The sequence below is a fragment of the Neltuma alba genome, unplaced genomic scaffold (genome assembly GCF_004799145.2).
Source record: "Neltuma alba isolate B1F8T4 unplaced genomic scaffold, ASM479914v2 tig00011088_pilon, whole genome shotgun sequence".
In the NCBI taxonomy this organism is placed as follows: domain Eukaryota; kingdom Viridiplantae; phylum Streptophyta; class Magnoliopsida; order Fabales; family Fabaceae; genus Neltuma; species Neltuma alba.
This window is the reverse complement of record NW_021635829.1, coordinates 353,045-366,396: the sequence shown is the minus strand read 5'-3', so window position 1 is coordinate 366,396 and position 13,352 is coordinate 353,045. Positions and strand designations below refer to the sequence as shown.

General features: G+C 35.6%; 3 protein-coding genes across 3 annotated transcripts; all 3 read right to left on the bottom strand.

The window, feature by feature from the left end:
• Positions 1 to 8,541: 8,541 nt before the first annotated feature.
• Positions 8,542 to 9,123, bottom strand: LOC114761201 (uncharacterized mitochondrial protein AtMg00810-like). The gene has a single exon (XM_028950529.1). It carries the CDS (start codon positions 9,121 to 9,123, stop codon positions 8,542 to 8,544), a length of 582 nt encoding a protein of 193 aa, XP_028806362.1.
• Positions 9,124 to 9,529: 406 nt separating this feature from the next.
• Positions 9,530 to 10,672, bottom strand: LOC114761200 (uncharacterized). The gene is made up of 3 exons (XM_028950528.1): positions 10,636 to 10,672; positions 10,249 to 10,427; positions 9,530 to 10,021 (listed from the first exon to the last, which is right to left on the bottom strand). Exons 1-3 carry the CDS (start codon positions 10,670 to 10,672, stop codon positions 9,530 to 9,532), a joined length of 708 nt encoding a protein of 235 aa, XP_028806361.1.
• A 335-nt stretch (positions 10,673 to 11,007) lies between these two features.
• LOC114761199 (uncharacterized) lies at positions 11,008 to 11,820 on the bottom strand. Its single transcript, XM_028950527.1, has one exon. It carries the CDS (start codon positions 11,818 to 11,820, stop codon positions 11,008 to 11,010), a length of 813 nt encoding a protein of 270 aa, XP_028806360.1.
• Positions 11,821 to 13,352: the final 1,532 nt, after the last annotated feature.

Genomic DNA, 13,352 nt, shown 5'->3' with positions numbered 1-13,352 from the left:
CCTTTGCTAGATCAGGATTGAGCAGTTTGTTCTTCAGATCATTACAAAAGGAATTGGAAATAAAACTAGTTGCATCCAAATCAGCCAGACTCTTGTACAAGTTATCAATGCAGCACAAACCAAAGTTGCCTTGTACAAGATGTTCAATTGCCCTAGTGGAATGGTCAAGAAACTTAAAATTTGATCTGTGAAATCCTCTTATTCTTGAGCTACCAATATCTTGCTTTCTGATTTTGATATCACTACCTTCAACTTCATCAACTTCCCACCCTCCTTTCCCAGTAGTTCGCTTATCTTTAAATGGGATTTTGCTGGTATTTTACAGTTCTGAATGTTCAGCTCTTTGTGCAAGAATAAATCTGTCAATGGTGTGTCTCACCATAACGATAACTTCAGCAGACCCAATACCTTCACAGATAAAACATAATGATTTCAAAATTAAAGAGGAAAAACTTAAACATACGTACTATTACTATACACAATATTCACCTGATTCTGGGTGACAGTCACTGTCAATCTCTTGGGAACGCAGTCAATTCTGGAGTTACGAAGTATCCACAAGGTTGTATTCAGATCCCAGGGCATCAGTTTGAGATCATCAGACACAATGAAATGTGCTGGTTTCTGAAGAAAGCCATGGAAGGATTTTGAGGTCATTGTGTCCTTGAAGTTATACACCAGATTCCCATAAAAAGCTTCCACTGGGTTGGTTGGAAACAAAAAACTTGGGGTCCAGTAGTTCCACACTTCGATGCAGTGAGCTAATGCAGTTGAATGTGCTAGCTTGAACAGTGGAAGAGTGTTTACTGACAACTTTGGATCTAGTTCCCAAGGGCAATGTTAAGACGCTTAGTAAAATATCTACGAAGTCATTTTCTGCCTCTGCAAAGAGAACCTTATTTTTCTCTTTGTCCACAAGCAGAGTCAATGAAATCTTCGATTTTTTTGGAGAAGCCATGACCATAAGAGCAAGAGGCCGAGAAAGATGTTCAATATTTTATGTGAAGGACTGGTTTCTTGGCTCCAATGAGAGAGAGGAAAAGTGGTGGGGATGATGTAGCTATCAAACTCGTAATCAATAAGGACCTTTTGATCTTTGAAAACTTGTATCATTACCCAGGCGTTGCACTCCTCGTTTGCTATTTAAAATTTTGATTACTATTACTATTAATTAATTAAATACCAAACTCAGCACATAGGGAAGTGAGAAGTGATACATTAAGAATCAAGTTTAGATGGATAGTCCAAGGGGGATGAACACGAAACTTACCCTTGAAGCATCAAATTCGGATCAAATAAAAAGGAGGGGAGAAGGAACTCTCCACTTCCCCCCACTTCTTTATTCTCACCATTACATTAGCTTCTACAAAAATGTTTTATAATTTCTATATTTATTAACTTTTTATAAGATATTAAATCTCTACCGTTGAGGATAAGGAATTAGTAGGGGGAAGTGGAAGGTAAGAGAAATGAAGATATTCTCTTTGCCAGATAAAATAAAGTTAGATGATATACAATTAATTACATTAGAAATCAACATCCTAGCTTCTCAAACACCATGAAAATGACATTTTAGTTGTTTATACCTGCCAAAGTTAATTGACTATATTTTTTTGGCCAATGAATAATTGAGTATCTTATTGAAGATACAATCTGATGTTTTTAATTATATGCAACTACTTCTCTTACCCACAATGTATGTCTGTGGCAAGTATACGCAAATAGTAATAAAAAGTAAGTTATGTCATTAATCATTAAATATGTTAAAAAAAACAATGAGAGTTTGGTCTCACGAAATTAGTCAGTCCCTTGCTATGAGGTAACATGAGTTTTAGCTTTAAAAATTGCTACGAAAAATTCATTCTGACCGCTTGTAAATATTTTAACTTTTAGAAGTCTTTATGCAAGTTTAACCCACAACTTGTATAAAGAATAAAAGAATCTCTCGGTAAAACTTAAACACAGCTCCCTCTTAGCTAGACAGCGTTTTTAAGGTGAGTTTGGATACAACCTCCACTTTAGCTTGTGCTATTTTTAAAGTTCTATGAAGGAGAAAATGCTTATTGTATAATTTCTTTAAGGTCAAGCTTTTTGGAGCAATTACATATCATGGTCACAACCAAAACAACGAAAATGGAAATAATAATAATAACAACAACAACAACAATAACAATAAGAGGATACTCAATATATCAACATGAATATAAAAACCCTAATAAAGGGTATTATTGGCCAATCACGAATATTGCGATTCAAGTGTTCAATTTTTGTTCATTCTTGGATGAAGATTGGAGCTAGATGATCTAAGAGTGTACTCTGCAACAAGCTGAGCAAAAGATGAGGACTTGTCCTGTAGCAGACCTGCTGGAGAGCCATAGTCTTCAATCATTCCTGTATGTTTGCCAAATGAATGTACTATAATAAAATCATATTATCAATAATAATACAGCAATTTAGGACAAGGTGTATGCTAGACCACTACTATGTGGGAGAAGAAAAAAATCTTGAACTAAATTGCTGTCAATATATATCTATATATGACTTTTACTTATACTTAATGTCAATATATATAAAAGGAATGAAGGGAAAGTATACAAATAGCATATGACATTGTTGAGATCAAGATAATTAAGAACTTGTATAATTTAAAAGCATATATCCATTAGGGGTTATCACAATAAAAGCAAAATGCACCAAAATTGAAAAACAACATTACTACTTAAAATCCAAATATGCATTAATACTTGTTTGGTAAGCCCTCGTAATCACTTAAAAAAAAAAACACTAATCTTTTGACTTTACAAGACAAAACTCTTCTCACGTAGTATTTGTTCTGTCTTTTGATTGTTGTGGTTGTTAAATGTTTGATACATCAATGGATTAATCCTCCATATCATCAAATTTAAGTTCACATTTTAACTGATCAATACAGCTTAGTTTTTTGTTTGAAAAAAGGCTATAATAAACAATATGAAAGGAAAGAGACAACAAACGCAACAAATTAAAAAATGACTTTCAGTGGCAACATTAAGAGTTATCGCTGAAAATCTTACTTTCAGTGATGACCATAAATGTTGCTGCTAAAAATGTGCTTTAAAAACAGTCACACAATCTGTGTTTATCGATTTCCCTAGAATCTATTATCATTCATGATATGACATATGACCAGTAATATGCTACTGGCTTTTACAACTTCTCTTATGATTAACAAGTAGTGGCCTCAAACCAATTGTTAAGGCTGGTGATGTTATCATTGATGCTTTCAGAACTTCCAATACCTAAAATTTCATAGAAAAAACATAGTAAAACTCATATATTAGATGCTCTATGTAACATCCAAAGTTTTAGGCCTAGAAGTACCAGTAATAGCCTGAATTAGATAGGCTATCAGACCCTTTTTTTTAGCAGAAGTCCCAAAGATGAGAAAGGAAGTCAAAGTAATTTCATGGACTAAACTGCAAAGTAAAAGTTTTAAGGGGCTAAAGTGTAATAAAGTTAGAGGCTCCAGTAAAGTCTCGAAGGCCCAGAGAGAGAGAGAGAAGAGACTAGACACAGGCCAAAGGTTAAGTTAGAAACCTCAAAGAGAGGATTAATGAAGTTAAGTCCAAGCAAGAACTAAACTGTAAATTCTGAAAGTTATGACCAACAGGGATAAAAATGGAAGAGGGTACAGAAAATTCTAAGAAAAATCCTAGAAAATGGGAAATAATATTCTAAGACTCTTCTATGAAGAGAAAAGATGAAAATACCCTTTAGGCAGCTTAAATGGAATTTATGAGGTTGTGACCGGTAAAAAGTATACCGTTTGAGGTAATCATTTGAAATAGCAAGAAACCTAAAAAATGTATACAAAAATGAGGTTAAATGGTTGAAAGGTTGTACTAATTTATAAAATTAGTCTCGCAACCAAAAGGCCAGTAGAATGGCTTTAAGAAACTAAAGAGCCGGTTTTGCCGATAAAAGGGTATTTTAGTAAACAACTTTTATACAAGGCTTAAAGGAAGTGTTATGGCCTGAGAAAATTCATAGATATTCTCTAGAATTAAAGGAAATTTATAAAGCAGATAGAACAATTTTCTGAGCTCCGAAAGGCCATAAAGAAAGCCGGAGAAATGTGGGCCAAGTAAATTCGGAGGAAGCTTATGAAACAAGTTTGATCCAACGGCTAGGATCTAATCTCCCATCTCCTCCACCACTTTCATGACACTTGGCATCTTCTAGAAGAATTAGGTAAGCATGATGTAATAAGGTGATGCAATGATGATGCAAAAGTCCACTTGAACTTCCAAAATTGCCCTTCTCCTTCTTCTAGCTACCCAAGGGCATTTTGGTCCATTCAAGCCAACTTTTTTGGCTATAAATAGAGCCTCTTCCCCTTCATATTTTCAGCCAACATGAGTTTAACAGGGGAAACTCTGCCAAAATTTAGAGAGAAAAACGTAGGAGTGAAGGCCAAGAAGAAGGAACAAAGTTCAAGCTTCAAGATCAAGGTATGTGGTGGCTGTAGCATCTGATTTGATACCTATTTCGAATTAGTTACTGTACGTATCTGATTCTGAAATTTTGTATGCTTAAAGTACACTCTATGAGATTTAAATCCATTAGTAGAACACTTCATTTGGATATGTGTACGATTTATGGTGATTTTTCAAAGTTAGAGATTGAAATCTGGAAACAGTGTTGAACTTTTGGGAGATTGTCGAGTTCCGTACAATTATGGTACTGTTCGGCGTAGAATTAGTTCCTGAAACTATTTTTTATTTAAAGGTAACTTAATTATATTTCAGTGAGACTTGGAAGCACTCAATTTGGATTTTTTTAGATTTAATTATGAATTTTCAAAGTTGAGCAAAAATTCTGGAGATTCTGCGTGAACAGTACCCGCGAACCAAAATTTCCAGATTTGGTATTCTTGAATCTAAAGCCATCTAAAGTGGTCCTAATTGATAGGAAATAGATCATAAGAATGTAAAATGATAATATTTATGTTAGAAAAGCTAGAAAGAAAACCCTAAGACTAAGAGAAAGGGTTGAGGTTCAAGAGAGCTAGCTTTGAACTTTATGTAATCTAGTGGTCCTAATAGATTGTATGATCATTATGACTATGTTTAGGACCTTTGGAACATCCAAGAGGATGTTTGATGATGTTGACCGAAAGCTAACATGGTTGGAAAGTCAAGGGAGTCAAAGGAAAAGTAAGAGGAAGGCTTGAGGTGCAAGGTAGTGAACTTACCTATTGTCATTGCTTGATATGGTGTGCTTGTGTGTTGCCGTGTACATGTTATTTGCATGTTGTTGTGACATTTTTTAGCTACTGTAATTGCTATTCATGATGAGTAGATTATATCTCCATGGCCATGCATCAAGAAGTTAGCTTTGAGCATGCTAGTATGTCACTAATTAACAAGAGAATAAACAAGTTGCGTGTAGTGCATGAGCATCCATCTAGCATGATTAATATGGTATTGTTTGCTACTGAGATTCCCCCGAATCTCACCCCCTCCCTAACAAACCATTTAGGTCAATCAATGGTGGGCACTAATGGCATGAGAAGCAAGGAGAAGAAGTGGAGAGTTATTGATGCTAATGATTGATATTATTATTCAATGTATAATTCTCCTATGTTGTAAGTTATGTTATGAATGCCATCAATTCAATGTATGTGCTTAGGATGTTTATGGCATGAATGAAAGTATATGAGCATGAATGGGAAAAAGTAAGCCCATGTTAGGTATGCCAAAGAAATAAAAGGAATTAAAGTAAAGAGATGTTAAGGGATAAAACGTAGGTCCTGAAGCAGTTAGTTTTGAGCTTCAGTTTGACCTATCAAATGAATGAGTTAAATCACAAGATTTGGTAGACTTATAGTGCACATCCCAAGCTTCAAAATGAGTGGTAAATTACCTCATTTGGATGTGTATACGAAGAGATATGAATTTTCAAAGCTAAGGCACAGAATCTGGAAAGTCCAGATTTTACCAAACAGATAGTAATCTTAATCCAATAAACTGTACGTTTTCCATGAGGATGAGTTCATTTGAATATTTTTCCCTTAAAGAGAATTGAAATAGCTTTCCGTAGAATTTTGGAACACCTCCATATGATTTTTTTAGAATTAGTTATGGTTTTTCAAAGTTGGACCTGTAATCTGAAAACTGGACAGTGAACAGTAATATTCCGAAAATTAACATCCAAATTGAAATTTTTAAGTTTAAGACCGTCCAAAGTGGTCTTGAATGGGTTTAAATGAATGCTAAGGTACTATATAAGTAAGATGTGACACTCTATATCACTTACAGAGAAAACTAAACAATCAAAGAAGCTGAACTGAGAACCGTATATACGTATATACCGCATTCACTTCAATACTTAAGTCTCTTACTTCTAAGTCATGCTCAACAACTTGTGATTCACGAAGAATAGACAAAGTAGTAGCCTGAGGAAAAAATGGCTCTACGCACAAATCATCTCCCACCATGAACATTCTCCCACTAACATAATCATTCTTAGACCAAATTATAGGCTTATCTGTTTTATAAACTAGTAACACCTGGTGTGGGGTTTGGCTTGCAAGATCAGGATTGAGCAGCTTGTTCTTCAAGTCATTACAAAAGAAATAGGAATTAAAACCAGTTGCTTCCAAATCAGCCAGACTCTTGTACAAGTTATCAATGCAGCACAGACCAAAGTTACCTTGTACAAGATGATGACTTCCCTATCGATTAGTCAAGAAACTTAAGATCCATATGTGAAATTTTCTTCTACTTCGGCTACCAATATCTTCCTTTCTGATTTTGATATCATTACTTTCAACTTCATCGACTTCCCACCCTCCTTTCCGAATAGCTTGCTCATCTTTAAATGGGATTTTGCTAGTATTCTCCAATTCCGAATGTTCAGCTTTTCTTGTAAGAATAAATCTATTAATGGTCAGTTTGACCATAGCAAGAGCTTCAGTAGATCCAGTACCTTCACAAACAAACCATGGTGACTTCAAAATTTGAGTACTTATTTTAACATGGGGAGTTATTATGCTTTGAACAAAATTGAAAGAGGGAATATTCACCTAATTCTGGGTGACATCATGATCAATCTCTGGGGAACGCAGTCAATTCTGAAGTTATGAAGTATCCACAAGGTTGTAATTAGATTCCAAGACATCAATGTGAGATCATCAAACACAATGAATCGTGCGGGTTTCTGAAGAAAGCCATTGAAGGATTTTGAGATCATTGTACTCTCGAAGTTATATACTTCTCCATTTCCTAATGTAAGACCTAATTAACTAACTTGAGTGAATTAAACATATTAGTTAAATTAGTTGATATGATATTTTTTTTTCCTAAAACACCATAAGCAACTTCTTTAATTCTCTCCCTCCCTCTTCTTCTTGATTATTGTTGGGAATATCAATAGTGTTGATTTAGGAAAAAATTGATAAACTTGTAAAATTTACGTATAGGACTAACATAAACTCCCAATCTAGGTCCTACATTAAGGGGCAAAGAGAATACCAGATTTCCATGGTAGGCTTCCATTAGGTTAGTTGGATTCAGCAACTTTGTGTTGCTGGCATCAGAAGTAAAAATACTTGGGGTTCAAATTTTCCACCCTTCGATGTAGTGAACTTATGCAGTTGAATGTGCAAGCTTAAACAATAGCAGAGTGCTTACTAACAAGTTTGGATATACCAGTTCCCAAGGGCGATGTTAAATAAGAAGCTTAGTAAAATATCTACGAAATCTTTTTCTGCTTCTGCAAAGAGAACATTATTTTTGTCTTTGTCCACAAGCAAAGTCAATGAATGAAATCTTTAGTTTTTTAGGAGAAGCCACGACCATAAGAGAAAAAGCAAGAAAGATGTTTAATATTCTATGTGAAGTATTGGTTTCTCGACTCAAGCGAGAGGGAGGAAAATTGGTAGGGAAGATGTATGAGAAAACTGAAAACAAAAATGAGAAGAAAGAGCTCTGGAAAATATTTTTGAGGATGTATTTTATTCAATCTGCAAAATGGGTATTTAAAGACATTAAATCATGACAATAAAAAAACAAAAATATGCTAAAATCCCTATGAATCAGCAACTATGTGACTAATTGATAACAACCCACTAAATCAACAAATACATGGCTAAAAAATAGGAACAAACTTTGACAGAATCAAACTCTAATAATTTATTTTCAAACTGCAATTAATTCCTAAAAATCAACAACAAACTAACGTCAGCTAGTGAGACATATCTCAACACTCCTCCTTGCATCAATAGCTGTACATGCCTAGCTTCATCCTTAGCTCTTCAAACTTGTCTCTTAGTAGAGCTTTGGTAAAAATATCAGCAACTTGATCAAAGGTTTTGCAATAAGTCAGTATGACTTCACCACTCTGTCGTACATCTTTGATAAAGTATAACTTGATGTTAAAATGCTTAGTTTTGCCATGAAAAATTGGATTCTTGGATATTGTAATGGCTGCTTGATTGTCCACTTAAATTGATGTGCTTTCCTGCTGCATAAACTATAAATCAATTAGCATCTTCATTAACTAAAGAGCTTGCTTAACAGCTGTATTTGCTGCTATGGATTCAGTTTCTGCAGTTGATTGGGCCACCACTTCCTGCTTCTTCGAACTCCAAGAAAATACCCCAAAACTCAAAATAAAACAATACCCAAAGGTGCTCTTCATATCATCCAAGGACCCTCCCCATTCTAAGTCAGAACAGCCTTCCAATTTGAACACTTGATTACGTTTATACCGAATACCATAATCAAGAGTTCCTTTGATATACCTTATGACTCTCTTTACAGCCTTGTAATGATTCAATGTAGCACAATGCAAAAATCTTGAAAGAACACTTACAGCATAGAGAATGTCAGGTCTTGTTGTAGTCAAATGCATGAGATAGCCAATAAGACTTCTATAAATGCCCTCGTCATCCTTCTCTACAGCATCATTCTTACTCAGCTTTTCCTTTTGATTCATTGGAGTAGCAATAGCTTTACTTCCTTCCATGCCAAATCTATTCAGTATTTCTTTGGCATACTTTTTCTGATTAATAAATATCCCCTGCTGATCTTGTTTTATCTCCATGCCCAAAAAATAGGACATAGTTCCCAAATCTGTCATCTCAATAAATCAGCATGTGAGTGCTTAATGTACAAAGTTGATTCATTTAAGCTTCTTGTGAATCCAAGGCTCTGCAAGTGCTCATCTATTGTGCTATACCAAGCTCTAGGAGCCTGCTTCAACCCATGCATGGCTTTCTTTAGCAAGTAGACCTGATCCTCTTGCCCTTGAACAACAAAACCTTCTAGTTGCTCTACAAAAATCTCCTCCTCCAAGTAACCATTGAGAAAGGCTGACTTAACATCAAGCTACCATGCTGCCTATACTTTTTGAGCTGCTATTGCAAGTATTAATCTGATTGTATCCAGGTGCGCAATAGGTGCAAAAGTATATGTGAAATCCTCTCCATACACTTGTGCATAGCCTTTGACCACCAACCTTGCTGTACTTGTTGATGGAGCCATCATCATTCAACTTTGTTTTGAACACCCATTATGACTTTCTTATGTTCTGGTCTATCAACTAAAACCCAAGTTTGATTCTTCTCAATCATATTCAACTCACCCTTCATAGGTTCAATCCACTTTGGATCCTTCACTACATCTACAAAATATTTAGGTTCCACCAAAGACACATTACATCTCTGGTAAACATCAGATAATGATCCTGTACCTCTAACTGGAATGTTATCAATGGTATCATCTAATGGAGAGGTTGTAGATGTAACTGGAATGTTATCAATGGTATCATCTAATGGAGAGGTTGTAGATGATAATCCATCATCTGGTATCCTCCTTTTCTCTTCCCAGTGCCACTTTTCTAGTTCTGCAAATTGAATATCTTTGCTCATCACTATTTTTTCAAATTGATGTTGAAATACTTTATAGGCTTTAGAGACACTGCTATAACCTATAAAGATCCCTGGATTAGCTCTCTTATTAAGTTTATCTCTCTTCACCTATAGAGTATAACAGATACAACCAAACACTTTCAAGTTTGTTAAAAGTGGCTTATAACCATATCATGCTTCAAATGGTGTTTTCCCTTGCAATGCTTTTGTAGGTAGCCTGTTTTGCAAAAATATAGCTATGTTAGCTATTCAGCTCAAAACTTCTTGGGTAGATCCTTCTCATGAAGCGTGCAGGGAGACATCTCCATAATAGTTCTGTTCTTCTTCTCACTCACCCCATTTTGTTGCGGAGCATAAGGAGCTGTCAACTTATACTCAATTCCTGCTTCTTCACAAAATTTAGTGAATTGATCTGATGTATATTCAATCCCATTATCTGATCTAATAGCCTGAATCTTGTAGCCACTTTGATTCTCAATCCACACCTTGAAATTCCAAAGCACTTCTGCAACTTCTGTTTTGAATTTCAAGAAATAAATCCAACACATTCTAGTTAGATCATCAACAAAAGCTATATAAAAAGACTTCCATTCAAGGATGGTTCAAACATAGGCCCACAAAAGTCAGTATGGATCAACTATGGTTTTTGAGTTGCTCTCCAAACTGATTGAGCAAATGGCAGCCTAGTTTGCTTCCCATATTGACAAGCTTTACAAACTAACTTGAGAGGTTCCAATAAAGGTACTCCTTGCACCGCATCTTTCTTGCTTAGATCCTGCAATGCAAACTCATTGCAATGGCCTAGCCTTTTATGCCAAAGTTCAGTTTCATCACTGATTACAACATGAGCTCTTTGATCAACATCAGTCAAATCCAAAGAAAAACATCTATTTTCATTCTGACCTTAAACAATAATTGACCATGAGCATCATTGATCAAACACATTTTATCTTTAAATAACATCTCAAAACTTTTATCTACCAATTGGCCAACACTAAGCAAGTTTTGATCTGCTTCAGGGATAAAAAATACGCCTGAAATCTTTTTTATACGTGAATGAGTTTGCAATGCAATAGTGCCTCTACCTTTAACCTTCATTTATCTCCATTTCCTATCTTTATTGTAATTCCTGCTACCTTTTCAAGATCAATAAATAACTCCTGATTGCTGGTCATGTGGCTAGTGCAACCATTGTCTATTAACCATATTTCACTTGAGGTTGTGACTGAAAAACACTTTGCAGTTACTAAATGCTCCTCCTGTTGATCTGCAACATGAGCTTCTGTCACTTGTTGAGTTTTGTTTTTGCATATTTTAGCAATATGCCCTAATTGCTTGCACTTATTGCACTTAACATCTGGTCTCCTCCAATATTTGAATGGTGGATGACCCTTCTTCCCACAATAATGTTCGCAAGGAGGAAAATCGCACTTATTTTTGTCTCCCTCCTTCTTATCAAACCCATCCTCCTTTTTCGCTTTCTTCTTTCCTTTTTGACTTTGACTAACCTGCAACTTGGCTTGCAATGCACCCTTAACGGACCCTTCCTGCCTCTTGTGCCTTTTTTGTTCTTGTGCTTGCAAGACACTCAAAAGTTCTGCCAAAGTGATGATTGACAAATCTTTTGAGTTCTCCAAGGCTAAGATGGTTGTTTCAAACCTTTTAGGAACTATCACTAGCAGCTTCTGCACTATTCTGGAGTCAGTAAATTCACCCCCCAACAACCTCACTTTATTTGCAATTCGTAGAAGTTTATCTGAATACTCTTGAATAGTTTCAGATTCCTTCGTCTTTTGCAATTCGAATTCCCTTACAAGATTCAGCATCTGCATTCCTTTGATCTTCTTATCTCCTTCATACTCTTGCTTGAGATAATCCCAGATCTCCTTAGATGTCTTCAAGGTCATAACTCTTGTGAAGATTGCTGGAGAAACAGCAGAGAACAAACAAGACTTGGCTTTTGACTTTCTCTAGTTACTCTCTTTGTGACTTCGTAGTTGAGCTACTGTAGGATTTTCTGACAAAGGAGGACCCTCATAATCCTCCTTAACAGCTTCCCATAGATCATTGGCTTCCAAATAAGCCTCCATTCTCACTGACCACGTATGGTAACTTAGGCCATCAAAAACTAGAGGGGCTATGGCAGTAAAAGAAGGTTCAGCCTTCATAGTGGTTTGCATTTTGGCTAACACTCAATGTTTATCTCACAGGTCCCACAAGATAAAAGTGCTCTAATACCACTTTGAAGGTTTTAGAAAGAAAACTAAAAACAAAAATGAGAAGAAAGAGCTTTGAAAAATATTTCTAAGGATGTATTTTATTCAATCTGCAAAATGGGTATTTAAAGACATTAAATCATGGCAATAAAACGATAAAAATCTGCTAAAATCCCAATGAATCAGCAACTACGTGACTAACTGATAACAACCCACTAAATCAGCAAATACATGGCTAAAAAATAGGAACAAACGTTGACAGAATCAAACTCCTATAATTAATTTTTGAACTGAAATTAATTCCTTAAAATTAGCAACAAACTAACGTCAGCAAGTGAGGCATATCTCAACAATGTAGCTGTCAAACTCATAATCAATAAGGATCTCCTTTTCACCCTTACTTTTGGAATAAATCCCCATGAAACAGAAAAATAAACCCGGAATAACCGAGGTGGAATCAGAAATCAGGTACTGAATTGCTGAAGAAACTTGTTCATAAAGAATGATACTTACAATGAAGCAATAACAGGATAAAGACCAAGTACAAGCTACCCCAGTTTCTGAAGAACAAGGGGAAGTCCTTTCACCTGAATTGATGAATACAATATGCAAGTATAGCCAAATCCAAAATGGTTACGAGCTTTTCATCAGTCCAATAATTCCTATTCCGGTCCAAGTAATTAAACAGGCATAGGGCAAGATAGAACACCGAAACATCCAAAGAACAAAATATAAGTTTTCCTGTATAGACTTATATTGAACTTCTCTTCTGAACTATGTCTGTTTCTTACAGTGGTTTTCTTGCTCGCCCACTAGACCAAAAAACGTCAAAAACAACACCAGGAGGAGAAAACCCATGTGAAGCCATGCAAGAAAATGGGTTTCAGGAAGAACTCAGAGGCAGAATACATGTTTGCGGAATACGAAAAGAGTAACAGCATACCTTAGATTAAAGAATCAAGAAGTTCATTTTGCCTGAAGGATCTGAATGATAAGAGAGCAAGGCAAAACTTTGCTGGGCAGAAATGGCACCTGAGTGTATTAATGAGCTACCGCTCAGTAATACCATCCTCTCCATCGGAATTGAAGTTTCTTTCGGAGCTGAATTAGCAGAAATCAGAAAAGCTTGAAGATGTGAAGTGCATGAATGGTCACGAACGAGAGATGAAGACTTTACTTCCATCAACTTGTTCATGCACCTCTGGAAAGTTTAGTAGAGAGAG

Coding starts and splice junctions, on each gene's coding strand:
- LOC114761199 (XM_028950527.1), bottom strand. CDS start 11,820: ATGACCTTGAAGACATCTAAGGAGATCTGGGATTATCTCAAGCAAGAG.
- LOC114761200 (XM_028950528.1), bottom strand. CDS start 10,672: ATGCGGTGCAAGGAGTACCTTTATTGGAACCTCTCAA. Junction 10,428..10,635: donor CCTTTATTGGAACCTCTCAA/GTTAGTTTGTAA, acceptor AATTCAAAACAG/AAGTTGCAGAAGTGCTTTGG. Junction 10,022..10,248: donor ATGCTCCGCAACAAAATGGG/GTGAGTGAGAAG, acceptor TATACTCTATAG/GTGAAGAGAGATAAACTTAA.
- LOC114761201 (XM_028950529.1), bottom strand. CDS start 9,123: ATGACAGATTTGGGAACTATGTCCTATTTTTTGGGCATGGAGATAAAA.